Raw genomic sequence first — 21,542 nt, 5'->3', positions numbered from 1 at the left:
GTCGTCCTGGGAGAAAGGTCTGTTGGTGTCCTTTGCCCGCGTTTTATCTGGGTTTCATCTTGTCGAGCCGGAGTTCTTCGTGTGTTCCAGATGCAGACACCCTCTCCTGTTCTACAGGTTCTCCTTTTTCTCTCTTGACGGGGTCCTTTGGTACAAAAAGTATTTCATTTTGACAAAGTCCAGTTTATCTGTTTTTAACTTAGTTGCTCATGTTTTTGGTGCCACAGCTAAGAAACCACGGCCAAATCCAGGCCCGCCAGCTTTCCCCCTGCATTTCCTTCTACGAGTGTCATGTGTGGTGTGCGGATGGCGGCCGGCCCCGTTCTTGGGCACATGGCGGTCTGGCTTTCCATGCACCACGGCTGCGGCACGCTCCTGTCCCCAGCTGTCACCCAGAGGTTTTGTCCTGCTTGTCTGTTTGCCAGCTTGGCCCTGTTTATTTAACTACTGCTACGTGGTGACAATCACAAGCTAGCCCCACACAACACACACTTCTTACCTCACAGCGTCTGTGGTTCAGAAATCAGGCACCAGAGGTGGGGCCCAGAGGCGAAGCTGCTGGTGAGGTGCCAGCCAAGACGCGGTCACATGGGGAGGCTTGCCCGGAGCAGGGTCAGAACTGTTGGCAGAAGCCAGACCCTGGAGGATGTTGGACCAAGGGCTTTAGTGCTTTGCTAGCTGTTTCTTGCCACGTGCCCCGCCCCCACCCCCACCCCCACCCCCTCCTGCAACGTGGCAGCATATTCTCTCCAAGCTGGCAAGGGGCAGGGTCTGCTAGCAAGACGGACCAAGTCACACAAGTGACGTCCCACCCCTTAGCTGTGTCCCATGGCCGGTCCTGCCTGCGCTCCAGGGGAGGGGTGACACAGACCCACCTCTGCCCACCTGGCTTTGGGTTTTCTGGTTTGAAAGCAGTTTCCTAAAAGGAAAGAGGCTGTTTAAAGCCAAGGTAAGCAAGGTTCCAAGTCGCCAGGGAGACTGGATGGATAATTATAAGGTTGTACAGAGACACTTCAATTCTGCACAAATGTACACGTAATTTTTCAGAGGAGACGAGCTCTGGTAAGAGTCTACTTCTCTGGGACCAAAAAACTGCCGGCAATTAGAACGCTCCCCACAATGAAAACCCCTCCTGGCAAGCAGGCTTTGGGTGGGAGGTGAAGCTCTTTTCCCATCCCTCACTCTGTGTCCCTGGAGGGACCCCCACAGGCACCAGTTTCTTGTATTTTCGGCCAGAGTCAGCCAACACAGACACAAATGTGTGGGATTTCTCTAAGCAAATGGCAGCATGTTATACATACTTTTTCTGTATTTTGCTTGTTTTACATGATGTATCTTGCAGGTTATTCCATATGAACCCGCTGGTACCATCTGACTGTTATCTTTTTTTTAATGTTTCTTTATTTTGAGACACAAAATAATGTTCATTTTGTGACACACGGGAGCAGGGGAGGGGCAGAGAGAGAGGGAGAGTCCCAGGAAGGCTCCGTGTTGTTAGCACAGAGCCCAGTGTGGGGGCTGGATCCCAGGCTCCCCTGTCGTCGTCTTTTAATCAAGCAAACTTCCTAGCACATCTCAGCCTTATCCCCAAAGCCGCAGGAAGCCAGCCTCATTCAGCCATCCCCACTGTTCCCGTGTGGTGTGTCCCCCACAGTGTGTCCCTCATGTGGCTATCCCCCCATTTGTGTCCCCGTGCGGCGTGTCCCGTGTGGCCGTCCCCCATGTGGCCTGTGTCTGTGTGCCATGTCCCTGTGCAGCCTCCATGGCCGTTGTGGGTTCTATCCTCCCAAATCCCCCGGCCCCCGACATTGGGAAGCAAATCCTAAATTCCAACGTTATTTCCCAAGAAGATAAAAACCTTACAAAATTTACTCTGAGACAGAGATGTCACACCCAAAATTCCCCACACCCATCTGGTCGGAGGTCCCCGGGGCCTTCTGTGTTCTGCTCTTCCATGGCTTGTCGGATCCCACGCTCGCATCGGGGGGCACCTGCGTGTCTCCGTGCGGCCTGGGGCCCCGCGGTCACACACGCTCCCTCTGCACAGGCGGGAGGCTGACGCGGCTCCAGCCTGCGCGGCTCCAGGGGCGGTTGCCCCTCAGGGGCCCCCCACCACCCCTGCTCCTGTCGGGGGCTGGACGAGTTCCGGGAGGAGGAACCCCTGGGGATTCGTGTGCGTACCCGCACACTATTCGCTTGTACGGAGGTTTCACCCCTTATCATCCGGTTATGTCTCAACACACCTTTAGACCATTTTTATCATTTGCTATCAAACATACTGGTGCAGTGAATATATACGTGGAATTTTGCTCTGTCCCAGGAGGGGGCGGTAACATTCGCCCCCACCGGTGACCCTCCCTGCCCGCCCCCTGCAGCGTGGCCAAATTCCGCCATGTTTTCACATCATGGGGGAAGGTCTGTAAGGCCTTGTTACGAGTACGGAGGGTGTCTTTCCACGAGTTTAAAAGGATCTTTATTTCCCTTTTGGTGAATTATCTATTCATCAGCCCATTCTTCTATTGGTCTGTTAGTATTTTCTTTATATGATGACAAAAGCCTCTTTGATAGGTCTTGTGAATTTTTCTGTCATTTGACTTTATTTTTGCCTTTTAGGAAAATTTGTTTAGATATCAAATTAATTGATTTTTGTATGGCTTTGGGAGGTTTATTCGTTCTAAGACATTAATTCCTCAATGTGAAATTTTATTTAAAAAAAAAATTTTTTTTTTTTAATGTTTATTTATTTTTGAGACAGAGAGAGACAGAGCATGAATGGGGGAGGGTCAGAGAGAGGGAGACACAGAATTGAAACAGGCTCCGGGCTCTGAGCTGTCAGCACGGGGGCCCGATGCGGGGCTCGAACTCACGGACCGCGAGATCGTGACCTGAGCGAAGTCGGCGCTCAACCGACTGAGCCACCCAGGCGCCCCCCTCAATGTGAAATTTTAAAGCACATTCTCCAGGTTTGCTTCTGAGATTTCTGCTTTTTACTTTATCTCTGACCACTAGGATTTATTTTGCTGTAAAGATTAGAGATTCAGGAAAAAAAAAAAAAAAAAGATTAGAGATTCAGGAGCACCCGGGTGGCTCCGTCAGTTAAGTATCTGACTCTTGATTTCAGCTCAGATCATGATCTCACAGTTCAGGAGTTCGAGCCCTGCATCGGGATTCTCTCTCTCTCTGCCCTTCCTAACCCCCAATACACACACACTCTTAAAATAAATACAAATTTAAAAATAAATAAAGTAGGGACTCAAAGTTTTCTTCCCATTTGGATGCCCACTTGTCCCCAAATAATTTGGGACTATTTGGGGAATTCCTATCCTTTCTAATAATGAGACACTGTATTTTTATGTTGGATCTACTTCCGGACTCTTGGTCTACTGTCTGTGCACCAGCACCGTTAATTCCTGGGCTTTATGGTATTTACCGTTTAGGAAGACAAGCCTTCCTCCACTCTTCTTTTTTTTACAATTTACCTCACAATTTTCTTTTCTGGATAAACTTTTTTACTGTGAACTACTAACACATTGAGACGATGGCCTACACATGGCCCACCACCTGCTTTTATGAATAAAGTTTTATTAGAACACAGCATATTATGACCACCAAACGGTCAATGTTACTGTATGGCCCTTTAAGAAACACTGCAGACATCTGCTCTAGAACGTGCTGCACAGGTTAATGTTGTGCCCACACAAGTGGCCCAACCCACGTCAGAAAAAAGCCTTCCTGCAGAGCTGCCCCGGTGCACATAATTTCTTTGCTAATTATTCTGCCGTGTGTGTGTGTGTGTGTGTGTGTGTGTGTGTGTGCGCGCGCGCGCGCAACCCCAAACCATACGGTCTGATGCTGTTTCTGTGGTTTGTGCGAAGGAGACTAAATGTGCTATCACTCCACATCACCTCTGAGGCGGACTGAGCGCCCTTTCTTGTTGCCTTGCGGCATTCAGCCGTGTGAATGTCACACTGACGCCCGTTTCTGGGTTTATCCAGGAGTGGAAGTGCGGGTCCCGGACTGCACCCCCAAGGTGTCCTGTCAGGGCCAGCTCCCCGAAGCTGGGGCTCAGGAGGGGCTGTGGCTCTCGCTGTGGTTTTAGCACGCGCGTCTGAGTGATGAGGCTGAGTGCCTCCCTTCTCTGGGACGCTTCTGATCGGGCTCCCCCCACTTGGTGGGGGCAAATCTTCCCCTGACAACTTGTAGAAGTTCTAATGCCTCTGGTTCCTGATCCTTTGTTGGTTACGTTAATTTACAGAAGCGTCTAACTTCAGTGGCATCTTGTTGAGAGGGAGCCCCCTCCTCCATTCCTCTCTGGGCCATAGTGGAGCTTGGCTGGCCTGAATATAGGCGTTTCCTTTGAAAGCTCCGGGCGCAGAGATAACGGGGAAGGGGGTGGAGCTGAGAATGGACAGCAGGTGGAGGAGAGTGCAGGAATTTCGGGTCTTTCCCATTTAAGCATTCCTAGCGGTGCCCAGTGGTCAAGGGCGTGCATAGCCAGGCTGACCCCCATGCTGGGCCCAAGGACAGAGGAACCCAACGGGGTGAACACTGAGCCCCTTGCATCCGGCCAAATGCCCAGTACAGGGCTGGGGCCAAGAGGCCAGAGGGGTCTGCTGACAGCTCCTGGAGTCCGGGCTGGGGCCTCTGCAGCAGGGGCAGGGCATGGACGCGGATACGTGGAGAGGGAAGCTGGGTGGCCTGGACCAAGGGGTGAAGGGGACAGCTCCCTTCTGCAGGGAGGGGCCAGGTTCCAGCTGGGGGCGGGGGGGGGGTGTGCCTGGAAGGATCCCCACCCCCACCTCCCACCAGTGGCCAGCAGGACTTTGTGGCCAACTCTGGCAACATCCCCACCCCGTGTCCGCCCCTCCCCTCTTAACAGAGAAGTTCACAGCAGAGCACCTGGCAGGCAGGCCCCCTTGGGGGGGATCTGTGGGGGCCACAGTGTGGGCCGGGGAGCCTTGATTGAGCCAGACTTGCTGTTCCTCTCACAGGACCTCACCGGGGGCGCATTTGAGGACAACCTGAGGTCGCTACACCTGCAGGAGGGCCGGGACTTCCTTCACTTCAGCTGAGGGCCTGGACAGCTGCCTCCAGGTGCGCCAAAGGCCCCGAACAGCCACAGCCCAGGAGAGAGATCGAGGGCACCAGGGAGGGTGGCCGGTGGTCCCAAGAGGGAGCACGCCAAGCGGGAGGTGGCACCGAATGCGTGTGGGGCTGGCCCTTCACCTGGAGGGCACGCGCCTGTGGTGGACACGCGGTAAAATGAGGGGCCGTGAACACACGGCCTGAGAAGCGTGTCCCTGACCGTCTGTGGAGTGCATACTCTCCTCTGCCGCTGGGGCCCCTGCACCGCCGTCACCCAGCGTGTCTGTCCCGCCAGGAGCTCGTTAGCTCACGCTCCTGACGGACCCTGTGCCACGAGGACAAACGCTGCTGGGGGCTGCAGTCTGGCTGTCTGTGTCGATCTCAGGCCAACCCAGGGGCACGGTTCCCGTGTGACTCGGTTAGAGATGTGGAAACACAGACCAGCAACTGAGAGCGCAGGCTGTGGGCTCAGAGCTCGCGGGGCGGTGTCTTCCGGTCCCATGAGGATGGCAGAGACTCAGCGTGGGAAAGGGGGGCTCAGGTGGCCCGCTGGCTGGGGGAGCACGTCTGGCTTTCTCTGGTTGGTCCTTGCTCGCAGGAGGGGCCACTTAGGGGGGCTGGCAGTTCTCAACCGCGTCCTGGCAGCCTCGGGCAGCTGGCTACGGGGTTCGGGGTTCTCGCTTGGTTTCCTGAACTGGCTGCCGCAGGCCCTGGGCGGTCTCGCACCTTGTCTCTCAGCTCCGGGAACCCCAGTGCTCAAACCCAGGTCGAGAGCAAATCCCGTCAGCCGTGAGCGACCAAGTCGCCTTTCGCTGCAGGTGAGGGAGCCAGCTTCCTCTTTGCCTCTGGACTCAAGGCCGTTGACATGCTGCCTCGTCGGCGACTTCTGCCGGAGGTTGGCAGGAGCCTGTGCCAAGAGCTCATATGAGGAAGGCCGGGATCCCGGGCTCACAGGGTCTGTGTTCCGAGTGCAAAGCTCGGGAGGACCAGCATCCTGCCACAGTGCTCAGTGTCTTCCAGAAACATGTCTGCTCATTATGCTGCCTACCTTTTGCTACCCTTGTCCGTTTTCAAATTCTACTTACTCCCCACATTAGCCATCATTCGTTTTGTGTACCCGGGGTCACTGTCTGCTGACCGTGCCTCCCTGCACGGAGACGCTCGGCTGCCCTCACTTTACCCAGGGTGTCACCGCCGTCCCCTTTTGTCCTCATTCACGCCGCCGCGGAGGGCACCACCACACAGGGTCCCAGCTTGGCATAACGTCCTACCCCCCAAGAGGCCACCACAGCGAAGCTTCGCCACCAGTGTCGGGCTGGGCAGACACGGATGCTCAGGATGCAGCAGCTACTCACGGGGACTGAGCCGTGGCCGTGTGTGCACGTGGCCCCACCAGCCCCCCCTGCACGTTCCACCCCAGGCACACTGGCTTCCTGCTCCCCAAGCTCACCAGGTGCTCCTCTCTGTCGGGCGCCCACCTGCTCGCTGCTCCTTTGGAGGGTTTCCCGACCGCTTCCCTCCGAGACAGCCCAACACACTGGCCGTCGCGTGTGGTTCCGGGCCCTGGAGCTGCTGACCGGGCCAGTCCGCGTTTGCTCCTGGCCACACTCCCAAGTTGTGAGTGCGCAGAGCCCCTGTCCTGGATCCGTCACCCGGACCCAGGGGGGCTCCAGAACCTGCAGCTGCAGGGAGGGTGACCCCGGTCACCTGCGTCTAAGCGAGGGTGACCCTCAGGGTCCGACGTGGCCGAGGGTGAGCAGGGGCGCTGGGCCGTGTGCGGCCCGTGGTCCGTTCGGCTTTCCTCACGCTGGCGGGCAAAGAGCTCTGAGATGCGGGGCCTCTGCGGGTCTGTGTGCAGCGACCGGTCTCCGTGTGTCCAAAAGGGCCCTTCTTTGGAATCTTGTGGATTTTTAAACACAAGAAACAGTTCATCTTCTTGTTTCTCAGAAGCCGCGTGCTGGGTTTTCTGCAGCCAAGGTCCAGACGCTGCTCTGCAGGGCCGGGCTCCCCACCTGCCGTCCTCCGGCCCCCGCCAGCAAGGGGTCCTCTAGCTCATCCCTCTCTAGCTGGTCCCCTACCTATGATGGAGTAAAATGGGAACTCCCTACTTACTTCAGAGAGGGAAGCACGTCTTAAGGCTCGAGATACAGTGAAAGTTAATTCACAAAGTAACGTACGACTTTCCCTTCCAGAGGGTCTGACAGGACGCCGTCAGGGGAGCACACAAGGTGAACGTTCCCACATGGTGCCTCGGCCCAGGCAAGGAAACCACTCCCGCTGAAGGACGCAGCAAAAGCACCTGCCGCTCGGCCCCCGTTCCCGTGCACGCCGGAGAGGGCAGCTGGCTCCCCGGCCCTGACCCCGTCGGTCCTTGGCGCGGGGCCCCGAACCCAGCGCGGCCACCACCTTCGCCTCCGGTGCGGGCGGCAGCTCCTGCGTCCAGCCCGCAGACGAGGCGCAGCCCCACTGACACACCTCGCCAAGGTGAGCGGGTGCACCGTGGTGCTTCCCCACGTCGCCGGAGAACCCGAGATCCGAGGACACACGCTCGCGGGGCTGTTCGCTGGGTTCCTGACTCCTGACTCGAGACTCTGCTGTGGGGGCGCAGCCAGGCTCAGGCAGGATGCTTGGGTTGCCCACAACCATGTGAGGGTAGGTGACCACGTGCAACGCCCACAAGCACCGGGCACGATGGGGTGAGGCAGAGGCAAGGTTGGGAGCCCACCCCTTGGCCGTTTCTCTGGCCCGTCTAGGGTCGCTTGGGGCCACCCTCCGCCCCCCAGGCCCCCGCATCAGCATCACACACAGAGACACAGAACTGCTCAGAACATGATTTTATAGACGGGGTTCCCGTGGACGTGAAGGCAAAAGCACCAACATCCCAGGGCACATGTGAGGAAAAGCCACCGCCGCCGTGGTGACGAACTTCAAGTCCCTTTGCGCCATGTCCAGCTGTCCCGTCCTGTCATCAGGCTCCTCCCCGCTGCCAGGCGGGCAGGGGGCCTCAGCGGGTGCCAGACTGTTGGGGACACAGCACAGGGTCAGACCACCAGCACCACCCCCTCTGGGCCCCCATTTCCCCAGCCACCCAGGACCCTGAGGCCAACATAACCCCAAGGCAGCGGGCAGAGGTTCCCGGTACTTTTCCACAAACGTCATCCACTGTGTGTGAAATATTCCTGATAAAAGCATATTTACTTGGGAAGCTGGCACTGTGCTTGGCCAGCTGATTGCACCCCTCACGGAGCCCCCCTGGTGCCCAACAGAAGAGTGGGCAGGGCCACCACACTGTGTGGCACCGGAGCGGATGCAGGAAATAACGTGATTCCAAGCCTGAAGGAGAAGAGACTGGAAAGCTGACAGGACACGGCGAGGAGAGGGGTCCCGCCTGGTGCCGCCCTCCCGCTCACTGCGTGCTCTCGCGGTCCCTGCCAGCAGAGTAGCAGCCGTACAAGTGGGGGCTGTGAAGCGATAAACCCTTCAAATCCAAGTGAGGCCAAGAGAAAGAAACAGATCAAGCCATAACCAAAGATCATAGATGTAAACCCAAACCCATAACCACACGTTAAATACAAGGGGACAAAACTCCAATTAAGATACTCAACTGGATTAAATACAGAGAAGACCTAACTACCATTTTTAAGAGACCCGTTTAAATGTAAGAAAGGAAATGGTATAAACATCCAAAAATCTAGTGCAGTTGGGTTACCCCTAAAGTAGACCTGAAGGCAGGAAGCACTTTTACAGATAAAGAACATTCCGAGTGACGTCACTTCCAACGTGTCGCAACATCGCAAAGACGAGAACAAGATGCTGCGCGTTCTCGGCCTGTCAGAGAAGAGAGGCCGCCCCTCTTCTCTCTCTTCCAGACAAGAGGGCTGGACTCGGACACGGGCAGACCCTGCCGGGAGCAGAGACCACCGGGCAGAAGGCACACCTGACGGCCAGACTCTGTGGGCACCATCTTGGGGGGACCCTGGGAGCACCAGGCTCACTGGTCATGATCCTGGAAAGTCCCCCACACTCTGGGCATCTCCGCTCCAGGGAAGAGGACTGCCAGAGCCCCTGGCACCTGCAGGGGCACAGGGGGACAGAGCTGCCCCACGGGAGCCCATGGCTGAGGTCCGCTCAGATGACCGCAGACTGCCACACAGCCCACCGCTTCCCCGGCAGGGCTCCAGGGCCACGGCCGTGGGTCCTCTCTCAGACTCGGATGCTCCAAGGGGGACGGTGCGGGGACGCCCAGGTCAGGGCACGACGTGCCGGAGAAGCTGCGGCAATACTGAACAGAGGGGCCCCTGTTGGGAAGACACAAACCTCATGATCCTGAGGCCCGAGTTCCTGTTACCAGCACAACGGGTCTGGCTTCCAACAAAAACTTACAAAACACACCAAGAGGCGAGAAAAAGCAACTGGGAGAGATGGCACCAACATCTAGACCAGACTGAGATACGGCAGAGTTGGGATAATCAGACCAGGGCTTAAAACAAGGATGACTCGTGGCAAGGGCTCTGCTGGGGCAAGTGGGCACCACCAAGGACTGATGGGCAGTGAGAGTAGAGGTGGAAAGTCAAGGAATGAAAGGAGACACCAGAAATCAGGAACATGCTTACAGAAATGAAGACGGGACACGGCCAGAGAAAGAATCTGTGAACCTGAAGACTGGTCGATAGAAACTTCCCAAACTGAAATGCTGAGAAAAAAAAGTGGGAAAACAGAAGAGAGTATCCAAGACCACAGGGCAGTTCCAAAGCTGTAAAACAGAGTCCTGCATACTCAAGGCCACGAGACTCTATCACAGACGTCTATTCTCGCCAAGTGGACCCAGAGGCTCCAAGTGACCTCGGCCGAATACCTGGCTGATTCCCTGCTGCAAACTGATGACGATTCCACACAGGTTTCTGAAACCCAAGGGGGCTAAGAGTCAAGATGGTCTTGGAAAAATAAAACCCGAGACGGAAATGCACGAGCACCACGACGTCTCACAAGACCCACGCCCGTGTCAGCAAGACAGGCCGGTGCGGATTACAGACAGATCGTGGAGGACAGGACCCGAGAGGACAGTCATGCATCACTTCGACCACTTTGACCACAGTGACAGCGTGGCCAGAATGGGGCTGCACGGACTGCATGTGGAAGAAGCGTCTGCTGGCCTTTCCCCGGCACCACACACAACTGCCAGTCCCGAGTGGCCTCGCGTCTACATGTAGGAAGTAAAACAATAAAGCTTTTAAGAAACACTGAGGAGACACGGCCTTAGAACCGGTAAGACCTTCAACAGCTCCTCGAACAACGGAGCGGGACGAGATGAAGGCTGGAGCCCAGAACCCTAAGCCGCGCCCCCTGCCCCCAAGCAGATATTTGCAGATACAATTCCAGGGCCCATGCACACCACAGAGCCCAGGGACAAAAACACTGAAGGGGACCCACAGGCCAACAACCGCAGACGGGGTGCTGGCCGCGCCCACCACCTGCACCGCACACGCAGCCCGAGCACCTTCTGGAATCTGCTCACCAGCATCTCGTGCAGCAACACTCTAGCCCGGCAGCCCGCCCGGGGGCTCCGCCCTTGAGCCAGGTGCCCGTTGCGTGTGTGCACAGAGCCGGACCGCACGCGCTCCCGCGTGGATGTTCTTGCTCAATAAAAGCTCGGCAGCAGCCAGGGTCCAAACCCAGGTCCGGGGGAATACAGCCAATGGGCAGGATCAGGAACGAGGGGCCGAGGAACCAGCCCTGTCCCCAGCGGTCACAGAATGTGCCGCTGCGCTCTGGCAGAGCCCACGGCCTGAGGAGACACTGACCATGAGTCTGTCCTGATTCCCTGCAAGCACACACACGAGACCCTAAAACCTGATGGTCCGCAGAACCTGGAGGGACAGCTCAGGGCCCTGCAACCTCAGGACACCGCAGCCACAGTGCACAGGCCAGGGGCGTGGGAACCCTGGGGTGACAGAGTCCCAGGACCAGACGAGTATCCAGGGAGGTAGTGATGGTGGAAACCGGCCCGAGGCAGCCTCCCTTCGGCCGTGACAGAGGAGCACATCTGAGAGAGTGAACTAGGTCACTGACAACTCCGCTGAGGGCTGGTGGCGCAGAGGACGTGTCTGGGAGCAGTGCCCACAGGACACACCTGACACACGCCTGGTGGGGACGTGCACGCAGGAGCCTGTGAGACTCATCTGGCTTTGGGAGGAGGAGCCAGCAGAGTGTACACGGGGCAGGCGGGGTGAGGGCACGCGCCCAGCAGTCAACGTGACCCAGAACGTCCCAGACTGGAGCTCGGGACAGTGGCTCCTGGGAGCTGCACTTAGAGGCCTCGTGTGGGAAGGGGCCCAGGTTCCCAGTGTGGCCGAGGGCCGCGCGGCTACCTTGGGGACCAGCTGAGGTCTGGGCACACCGAGGAGGTCACACAGGCGGTTCCGCTGGCCTCTGACGAGCGGGAGCTCCGCATCCCTGGGGAAGAAGAGGCAGGAGCAGCGTCAGCCACGGCACGGTGCTCGAGCTGGGACCCGCCTCACGTTTGAAGCTCTCAGGAGCTGCTGCCGGGTGCACAGGACCCCAGCACCTCTGCTTCGGTGGAGACCAGGGAAATCGGCAGCTGCCAAACCCTCCCTCAGGTGCGGGGGCAACTGGGGGGGAGGTGTGGCCCCAGACGGGTGGCCCGACACGGACAGAAACGCTAAGGCCCGAGGAGGTAGGGCAGGTGGGTTTTTTGAATTTTATTGGACTTCAAAAGCTGCTTATCACTTTAATTAAAAAATTAAAGATTAAAGGGCTGCCTGGCTAGCTCAAGTCGGTTGAGCGTCCGACTTTGGCTCGGGTCATGATCTTGCGGTTCATGAATTCAAGCCCCACGTCGGGCTCTGTGCTGACAGCTGGGAGCCTGGACTCTGCTTCGGATTCTGTGTCTCCCTCTCTCTCTGTTCCTTTCCTGCTCACACCCTCTCTCTCTCTCAAAAGTAAATAAAAAACATTAAAAAAATAAAGATTAAGTTATATTTTTCTTCTGAAACAAGAAAAAATTACTTTAAAATTCTCTGGAATTTATTCCAACACCAAGTGTGCTGGGAAAAGGGCCCCGTGCACCCCCCACGGTGAGGGGGGAGGGCCGGAGCCATGGGGCACAAGTGACCTGGAGTTGACCACGTGGCAGCACCCTCCACAGCGAGAACTCACACGCTCCCCACAGATGTTTGCAGGGCGGGCCCTGGGGACGGGGTTAGGTCAGCGGCCCGGCTGGTCAAAACGTGGGTCACCCACACCTCCCGAGCCCACATTTTCGGTTCTGGAGCTCTCATGAGCGGCTTGGCAAAGACGTTCACCGGAGTTCCCTCCTCCCCAAGATCTACGTATCCCTGAAAACCTCCAGGAAGCCCTGAAACCAGAGGCCCTGTTTTGTCCTTCACGCCCGAGCACGGGAGCCGGCCTCTGGGGCTCTGGACAGCTCAGCCCTCCTAGGAAGGTCACAATCTCAGGGGAAAAACACACGTAAGCTGGCTATGCGTGTTCTCACCTGCTGATGCCAGCGCACCAACCTTACCACCGGTGCCTCCATGGGCCACCGCCTGGCCTAAGATGGGCAGTGAGCACAGCCGTCACCTTGTAGATGCACGTGTGGGTGAGCATGTGCGCACGTGAGCACGCGGGGTGCCTGGAACATGGCAGCATCCCCCACACGGCTGTTGTGACCTGTTATCTGGTGCACCCGATCAAGCCTGCGCTCACGGGCTGTGCCTTTCCCGCTCTCGGCACTGTCCACGCATCCTTCTCCATCAGCCCCGCCCCCACGTAACACACCTGCTGTCCCAACTTACCAAGTCCAAAAGCAAACGACACCTCAGGACACTGCACCTAAAACCAGCTCTGGGGCCCAGCTGTGACTTGAGGGACCCGCGAGAAGCCAAAGGCCCTGGACACCCTGGGAAGGAACCGGGTATCTGGGACAAGAGGGCTGGGGAGGGGGAGGGGCAAGGGCAGGGGAACACCTACTCTCTGGTCTCCTTCCACCCTTTCTGATGTTTGGACACATCCACGTGTGGCCTTTGCCACCACAGCCTCCTCTGTGGGGAGCTGGGCGTGGCGGCACCTGTCCCCTTGGAGGCCCTGGCCACAGTGCTGGCACGTCCCCGCAAAGGGTGAACCCCGCCCCCTGCCGCTCCCCTCTTGGCACTTCTGATGCTGCAGTTCGGGGGCAGGAGGAGCCATTCCCAAAGTGACCCCGACCCCATCGGCACCCAGAGCCCACGACGCAATTACTTAACAAAAGCGGCCCAGAGAGAAATAAACAATTAGCTTCTAACCAATCAGTGATCAGAACCACCCACCTTTTCACTTTGAACATTTTCCCAACTGAACTAGAGGCACCTCCTCCCCTCCCCGTGTCCTCAGGGACTGCCCAGCCCCCTGGGTACAAACAGGGCCACCACCTCATGGTAACGCCATCGAGGGCTGGGAGCCTCACTCTCCTCACCCCTTCAGAGGGTTTCTGGGGGACACCTCGGGGACAGGAAGGGAGGCTCTGGACATCCCTATTCACCAAAGTGCCGCACCGGGCCGGGTGGGGAGATGGGAAGGGACCTTGCACTCACCAGGCCGTGGTGCCCAGCACAGCCATGACCTCATCCAGGACGTCCTCACGCATGATGTCACCGTAGGTGAGCAGCATCTCGTACACCTGGCTGGCCGTGGTCTTCCGGATCTGGGTAGGACATAGCGCATCAGCAGGAAGACAAGGCCCATAGAACCCAAGCAGAGTGACAGAACCCTGCTCGGGGAGCAGGGACATGGGGCCAGGCACGCCCCCAGGTCGGACTGGAACCTGAGACCCATATAGATTGTTAAAAGGAAGAAAGTGACCTGGGGCCCTGGCCACAGCTGGACCCATGACAAGCAAGCCGCGGTGTGGGCTGCTCTCTGTTCCCTGCTGCCCCTCAGGGAGGAGTGAGGCCACACTGTTCTTACTAAAATGCATCACTAAAACCCGCCTCCTCAGGGCACCTCAGGGGCTCAGTTGATTGAGGGTCTGACTCTTGGTTTTTGTCTCAGGTCATGATCTTACGATTCATGGGATCGAACCCCACATGGGGCTCTGTGATGGTCAGTCTCTCTCTCTCTCTCTCCCCCCCTCCCCCTCTCGCATGTGCACTCTCTCAAACATTAAAAAAAAAAACAAAAAAACCCTGCTCCTCACCCAGGAACCCACCTCCCCTGTTTTCTTCTCGAGTTACCTGCCTGCAAAACACCTTGTGGGGCGGGTGGTCTCAGAACCCCGGGCCCACCCCCAGGGTTCCTCAGTCGGCAGGTGGGGCAGCCTGAGAATCTGCATTTCTGATGAGGGGTTGCTGCAGCTGGCCCAGTGATCCCCACTTTGAGAACCAGTATGTCCAATACAAGCATCACTTTTACCTTCTAGCAAAGTGGCACGTTTGCATTATTTGAAGAGTGGTTTTTCAGCCAGTGGAAAATGGAACTCCCGGGACACGTGACCCGGGTGGGTCAGGCTGCAGCACCCGCCATTCATGGGGCCCCCACATGCACCCTGTGGGGTGTGAGCCCAGCGCTGCCCCCAGATACGGCCCCAGGTGCCAGCGCGTGATCGGGGAGCAGCCGCAAGCACACTCACCACAGGGAACGGGTGGCAGAGCAGAAGGCACAGCTGCAGGAGCACCTTCCTCCTCACGTCGCCCGGGAACCGCACCATCCCGCAGAACCTGCGGGAGTGACGGCCCAGGTGAGCACAGCCCTGCGTCCACCCCCACAGAACCCGGGCGAGCGTGGCCCCACGTCCAGCATCCACTGGAACAACACGTCCGCCTCTCCAGTGCCGGGTGAATCGGGTCTGTTTCTAGGGAAACCTGCCTCCGGTGAGGACGCCCCCGAAGAGACACAGCCCCTCCCCGGAGGCCATCTGCGCTGACCCCTGAGACCGACAGGCTGTCCACGGAAGTCGGAACACCGACTCCAGAGTGAGTATCTCCCGCCTGACAGACCCTTCCTTTTACCGTCACAACGAGGAACTGGAGACTTACACAGCGACGCTCGACCGCAGTTTCTGCACATCCTTAGACTTCTTGATTTCCTCCTTGCAAAGCGCAAGCAGCTTCCCGCCGAAGGGGTGGCTGCAAGGGAAGGACGGGACACCAGAGAGGAGCTCTCAGAGCACGCGGAGCACGGACCCACTGCGGCATCTGGTGCAGCGCTGCCCAGGTGACCAGAGGGCCGTGTCCCTCAGGGTACCACAACAGGTTACATTAATGGGCTCCTTTACCAGCACAGGACAGATGGCCGCCTGTCCCTTTCACGCGCCTCCCCGTCTTCGCCGACGGGGGCGGGGGTCGGGGGGCAGGTGGATCCCAGGCGCGCCACAAGGGAAGGAATCAGGTGCACCAGACGGTAGCACCAGCTAGTGGGGCCTCAACGCAGGACCAAGGGGAGGGATGGCCATCTCATAACCAGGCCTGGCCCCGGGGCCAAGGAGAACCAGGCAGCGGCCAGAGCATGGACACGTGTCCTACACTCTGCACAGCTGATGACAATATGGGGGGTCAGGACAGCAAAGTCCCTACCAGAGAGATCCACTCCTCTGTCTCCAGTGTGGCAGCCATGCGGGGAGGGGGGGATGGGGTTCCACTGCCCCTGTGCTCTCCTCCCCAGCTGCTGGGGAGACGTCCTGTCCTCAGGGACAGTGGCCCTCAGTCTCTCCCCATCAGCTGGCACCCCAACCGCCCCCTCCGTGTCCCTGTCACCCAGAGTGGTCAGTGTGCACCTCCAGCCCCTCGCCTCCACAGGCTTCTCCCCACGGCTCACCGAAATGCTCATCAGGGACCAAGTGACCACCGTGTCAGTAGGGGCCACAGTCACGCCGTCCCCCACCTACGTGATCACCAACGACCCTGCTGTGATATGCTCCAACTCTGCCTACTTCCCAGGGGCTTTGCTGTCTCCTGCTCCTCGTCCTCCTCATAAAAATGCAACACCCCACAGAGCCATCGGTCCCTTCTCTGTCTACACCCGCTCCCTTGCTGATCTCCCAGTTCACACACCACCCACCCTCTTTCCACTGGGCTCCAGCCTTGAAGAGCCATCCCTCTGGGATGTAATGAGCATCTCAGACAAAACATCTGTGACCTGGACTGAACGTCTGCATCCCCCGAATTCACACGTTGAAGCTCTGATCCCCACTGTGAGGGTATTACCAGCCGGGGCCTCGGACACAATTAGGTCACGAGTCTGAGTCCCCCGATGGCATGAGTGTCTTCATGAGAACAGACACACGAGATGACCGCCCTCTGCCGCGTGAAGATAGCAGGAAGGGTCTCTCTGCAAACCAGGACCTGAATCGCTGGCACCTTGACCTCAGACCTCCTGCCTTCAGAACCATGCGGACTGACTATCTGCTGTGTAAGTGGCTCTGTGGCCCCACCTGCTCTCCTGTCCCGCTGCAGTCTCTTCCCACACACCCGCATCTGGGCCACGAGAGAACCTGCTGGCTTACAGCCACCTGCACAGAAGCCCCTCCCTGCCTGGACCCAGAGACCATTCTACAGGCAGCAGCTGGAGTTTCCGTTGCCTCCACTCCAAGAGGTGAGCCTGGCACCACTGGTGCGTCACAACGAAGGCATACCGACCTGCCAGAGGAGCCCGGTGTGCTGTCCCCAGCCTCCAGCTGAGAGGAGACCCAGAGCTCGGTCTCGACACAGGTATGCACCTGCCAGACCTAGAAGGCGACCCCCAGGTGGGGGAGCACCTCTCTGGGATGTGGAGCTGGGAGGGTCTGGATTGCTACCGCTGCCCTCGAGGCCTAGAAAGGGCGAACAAAGATGCCGTGGCCTCAGGTTACCTGCACACACGCGGCATCCAGACGACGAGTAAGCAGACAAATGAGAAAGCCCAACCCCCAACACCATGGGCTGTAGAAACCAGACAGCCCAACGAGGACGGAGACCAGAAGCACACGGAAAGACCCCAACACCATGTCCAGGAGGGCAACAAGCTGGCAGGCTGGGAAACAAACTAAAGGAAAAGCTGCATCTGAAAATAAGAAAACAAAAACCGAAAATAAGAACCGCACACCTCAACTTGGCCGTTTTCTGACTTGGGTCAGAAATGTGTCAGGAGATGGGGCACCTGGGTGGCTCAGTCAGTTAAGCGTCTGACTTCGGCTCAGGTCATGATCTCGCAGCCAGTGAGTTCGGGTCCCGCATCAGGCTCTGTGCTGACAGCTCGGAGCCTAGAGCCTGCATCAGATTCTGTGTCTCCCTCTCTCTCTGCTCCTCCCCCAATCACACTCTCTCTCCCTCTCTGTCTCTCAAAGATGAATAAATGTTAAAAAAAAAAAAAAAAGAAGAAGAAGAAGAAGGAGGAGGAGGAGGAGGGGAAATGGGTCAGGAAAGAATCATAAGTGGAGGACAGGTCATGGGATGCAGCGTGGCCTTGGGGGAGCTGGGGCGGGGGAGGGGCGGAGCATCCTCCGATTTTTCTAGAACACAGAAAACAAACAAAATCACATTTTCAAGTTTAACAAATTTGTGGCAGGACAGACAAGTATGTAATCAACAACTAGACCCATTGAACGGGCAGTGGAGATTTCTTGGAGAGAAAACTTCAAAGGAGGCAGAAAACCCAGACTGCCTCTGTCAGACATGACAGGCAACATCTCAAAAGCAATGGAAGTCAGAACAAGAAAGAGGTTTCGGTCCCGAAATAAAACGTCTGCCTAGAGTCCTATATGCTCTGAAAGTAACTCGCAAACAAAATCATAAAGGATTTACTGCCAGTGGACCTCACTAGAGGGACCTGGAAAGGGTGAGCGGGGCTGGGGCAGTGAGGACACAGACGGCAGCAAGTATGTGGGTAACTTAACACAGTTAACTTGTCAACCGCACAAGTGACAACGTACCTATGATACAACACGTGATGAGCTCACATAACCCAAGGGAAGTAAATAAACATGTTAATGTCCTCGGTTTTGTCCAGGAAGAGGGCAAAACAGAGAAAGTGAGACTTTGACAGAGTGGCCACTGAAAACACAGAAAGTGAACAGTGCTGCTGAATGATAAAAATCATTTAACTGATCAAACAGGGCGGAAGGAGGGACGCGCAGCAGGCAGGACCAGTGGAAAACATCCATAGAAGCAGCTCCGAGGCCGAATGACCCAGTTTAACAGTCAGAGGAGGTCAGACTGACTTTCATGCTGCTCATAAGAGATGCACCAAATTTAAGTACGTGAAGACAGGAGTCACAGAACAGAGAAAGGTACAAGTTCAAAGTCAGAAGAAGCTGGTGCAGCCTGATCAGCACAAGAGCAGGCAGAGTATAAAACAAAGCAGCACCAGAATAATGAAACGGGCCACTGAAACACAAGCCTGAACCTACACCCGCACGCACCAGAACAGAAGACCAAACACCCAAAGCAGAAACAGACAAAACCACCAGGGTGCCTGGGTGGCTTGGTTGTTTGAGCGTCTGACTCTTGGTCTCAACTCAGGGCATGATCTCACGGTTCGTAAGTTCAAGCCCCACATTGGGCTCCATGCCAAGCTTGAAACCTACTTTTAAAATAAAAAAAAAAAAGGAAAGAACTGACAAAACTACAAAACCGCCCAGAAATAAAATGAGCCGTGTTTGTTAACGAGACACTTTCTCCTGTTTCTTTCAAAAATTTTAAGCCAGGAAAATCTGCGTTTAGGTCTCGAAACAAAATGTTCAGCAAGCCAAGCGACGCAATCCGTACAAGGACCCCATCCCACAACCAGGCTGGCGAGTCCTGAGTGCAGATAGATGGCCCTGGACACTAGGGAGTCAGTGACGCGGCAAAGATGGAGGCACAGGCACCGGACTCACCCTCCACCTGACACTAAAACCCAACAAAATTCACACGACTGCAGACTGCCGAGGGAGGACAGCGATCACCGAGGCCCAAGAGGCAAAGGTGAGTGCGGAGGGGACACGGTGGCAGCAGTGCCACCGAGGAGCAGGGCTGACAGCCCACAAAGGCTGTCACCAGGAGCAAACAGAGTGGGAGATGGCGCACGTGAGAAAACGCCACTCAGGGCCCACCTGGCATGGCTCTTCCCACGTCCCCGAAACGTGCCCAGGAGGAGGAGGCTCCAGGCGACCCACAGGGCACAAAAGGCCCAGCCCAGAGGCAAAGCCCTCAAAGCCTGGGATCCAGTGGAAATCATCAGGCCCTAATGAGATAAACCAGCCACCATGACCTCGACGCCAGAGCTCACTGGCCAGGAGCTGACCCAGGGCTGCTGTGTGTCCCTGCACTAGGGTGTCCGAAGAACCCTTGTGCACCCGTCCTCTGTGCCCACACCTGGCCAGCCCCCCGCGGACCCACTCTGTCCTCCTCCGTCCGTGCGGGGCTCTCCAGCCTCAGCACCAGCCCTGCCACCACGACAGTACAGACGCCTCACCTCATTAGGTCTCTTCCCACCTGGGCGCCAGTGCTACCATAGGAGCCCGGCCGAGGCACAGCCCCAGCCTCACCGGAGGGCAGCCGAAGCCTCTTGATGGCACAGACCGTTCCTGAACGCGCAGAAAATCACCTTCTAGGTTCTCCTCTCCGGCATCTCATCGCTTCATCTCTACAAGGCGCGTTCCGAGGCTTGCCCGACAGAGTGGGACCGAGCGGGGCACACTTACTTCTGCTCCGCGGTGAAGAGGTCAAAGCAGCCGTTGGCCAGCATCTGGTCCAGCGTCTTCAGCAGCGGCACAGACACCCTGAGAGGAGAAGGCAAGCGCTGAGGGCCAGGCGCCAACCCCATCCCAATCCCAATCCGGGCAGAACATGGTGTAGAAAATGACAAACCTACTGAAGAATTCATATGGAAATGCTAAGATCAAGGAAAGCCCCAACAACTAAGGGAAGAGACAGCAGGGCTGGCACCACTTAATTTCAGCCACAAAGCTCGAGGGATTGGGGACAGCATAAACCAAAGAGCAGAGAAGTCCAGAAATAAGCTTACATGTTCACAATTTATGAAAAGGTGGAAAAGCAACATCGTGGAAGGGACAGTCTTTCAACACACTGGACACTCACAGGCGGAACCAACACACGGACCCGGATCCGTCACTCATGTCACACACAGAAAGTAACCCAAAATGGACCTTACGTCTAAACATAAAACCCAAAACTGGGAGTCTTCTAGAAAACATAAGAGAAAACCTTCATGGCCTTGAGTCAGGCTAGGACTCTGCCTGACAACAAACACACCTGCAAAACCACAGGGGAGAAGCTGGAGAGCATGCAGGCACCTGCTAAGAGTCGGCCAAGGGCATGAAGGACAAGCCACCGCTCCAGAAGAGGGTGTCTGACGAAGGGTTTGTGCAGCGCAGGTGAGAAATCTCAAAACTCAAGGGGCGCCTGGAGGGCTCTGTTGGGTAAGCGTCCAACTTTGGCTCGGGTCACGATCTCAGGGTTCATGGGTTTGAGCCCCGTGTCGGGCTCTGTGCTGAGCATGGAGCCTGCTTGGGATTCTCTCTCTCTCCCTCTCCCTCTCCCTCTCTCTCTCTCTCTGTCTCTCTCTCTCTCTCCTACTGCCCCTCCCCCCCAATAAAAGAAAAAAAAAAGACATTATTCAGACTGAAAACCATTTGCTTTTATTTCTAGTGATGCAGTTTTCTACCAGGAGGACCCTCCCAAAGGAAAGCCAAAAGGATGCTTTTCAGCCAAAAGAAAAGTGATCACAGGTTGTAAAGCCAAAAACTAAGAAGGAGCACAGAGCAAAGAAAGTGGTACATAAGTGAGAAAATCTAATTGTACAAAACAACAGTGAGTCTTGTATGACAAAATGTGAGCATTTTTAAAACAGTTGAATTTTACATTTTCATTTAAAAGGTTTGGGGCACCTGGGTGGCTCAGTCGGTTGAGCATCCGACTTCGGCTCAGGTCATGATCTCACAGCCTGTGAGTTCGAGCCCCACATCAGACTCTGTGCTGACAGCTCGGAGCCTGGAGCCTGCTTCTGATTCTGTGTCTCCCTCTCTCTACCTCCCCCACTCATGCTCTCTCTCTCAAAAATGGATAAACGTTAAAAAAAAAAAAAAAATGTGTTTTGGAAATGCCAAACAAGCTCCAGTGACAGAAAGCAGATGAGCAGTTGCCTTGGGGCTGGGAGGGCACAGGGCGCTTCTGGGGGATGAGCGTGTCGTGTCGTGAATGGTCTCGGGGCTGCTGACAGAGTCCATCGAACTGCACCCTCCGTGTGCTTTTCATGAGACGTCACTCACACTCCCAATGGCTAAACTCCCGTTTGTTTCTCACAGACAGGATGGCCTGGTGATGGCCTGCGGCCACACCGCTGTAACCCACAGTTGAGAACTGAGTCCTGAACTGAGTCTGAACCCTGTCAGAGGGCTTCAGGGAACACCCCATCCCAGGGTCAGGGCCCGTGGGGTCGGTATCGCCTTCGTGCAAAAGCAGTTAGCAAAACAGCGTGGCAAAGATGCT

At 56.6% G+C, this 21,542-nt stretch overlaps 2 protein-coding genes across 2 annotated transcripts in view; one reads left to right on the top strand and one right to left on the bottom strand.

Annotated features, from left to right (window-relative positions):
- Positions 1-7,921, top strand: part of B3GNTL1 (UDP-GlcNAc:betaGal beta-1,3-N-acetylglucosaminyltransferase like 1) — a 94,025-nt gene extending 86,104 nt beyond the window's left edge. The window contains exons 12-13 of the mRNA XM_042916801.1: positions 4,992-5,094; positions 7,278-7,921. Of these exons, the coding sequence (XP_042772735.1) occupies positions 4,992-5,072 (81 nt within the window). The 3' untranslated portion in view covers positions 5,073-5,094; positions 7,278-7,921. The remainder of the gene's footprint in view (positions 1-4,991; positions 5,095-7,277) is intronic.
- The window catches only part of TBCD (tubulin folding cofactor D), a 159,110-nt gene continuing 145,472 nt past the window's right edge, over positions 7,905-21,542 (bottom strand). Inside the window, 6 exon segments of the mRNA XM_042916798.1 lie at positions 7,905-8,104; positions 11,454-11,538; positions 13,674-13,783; positions 14,708-14,795; positions 15,114-15,203; positions 19,736-19,813. Coding sequence (XP_042772732.1) covers positions 8,090-8,104; positions 11,454-11,538; positions 13,674-13,783; positions 14,708-14,795; positions 15,114-15,203; positions 19,736-19,813 — 466 coding nt within the window. The 3' untranslated portion in view covers positions 7,905-8,089.

Source organism: Panthera leo, chromosome E1, assembly GCF_018350215.1.
Source record: "Panthera leo isolate Ple1 chromosome E1, P.leo_Ple1_pat1.1, whole genome shotgun sequence".
Taxonomy (NCBI): Eukaryota; Metazoa; Chordata; class Mammalia; order Carnivora; family Felidae; genus Panthera; species Panthera leo.
The sequence above is the reverse complement of the archived record's forward strand: the minus strand, read 5'-3'. Positions and strand labels throughout refer to the sequence as shown.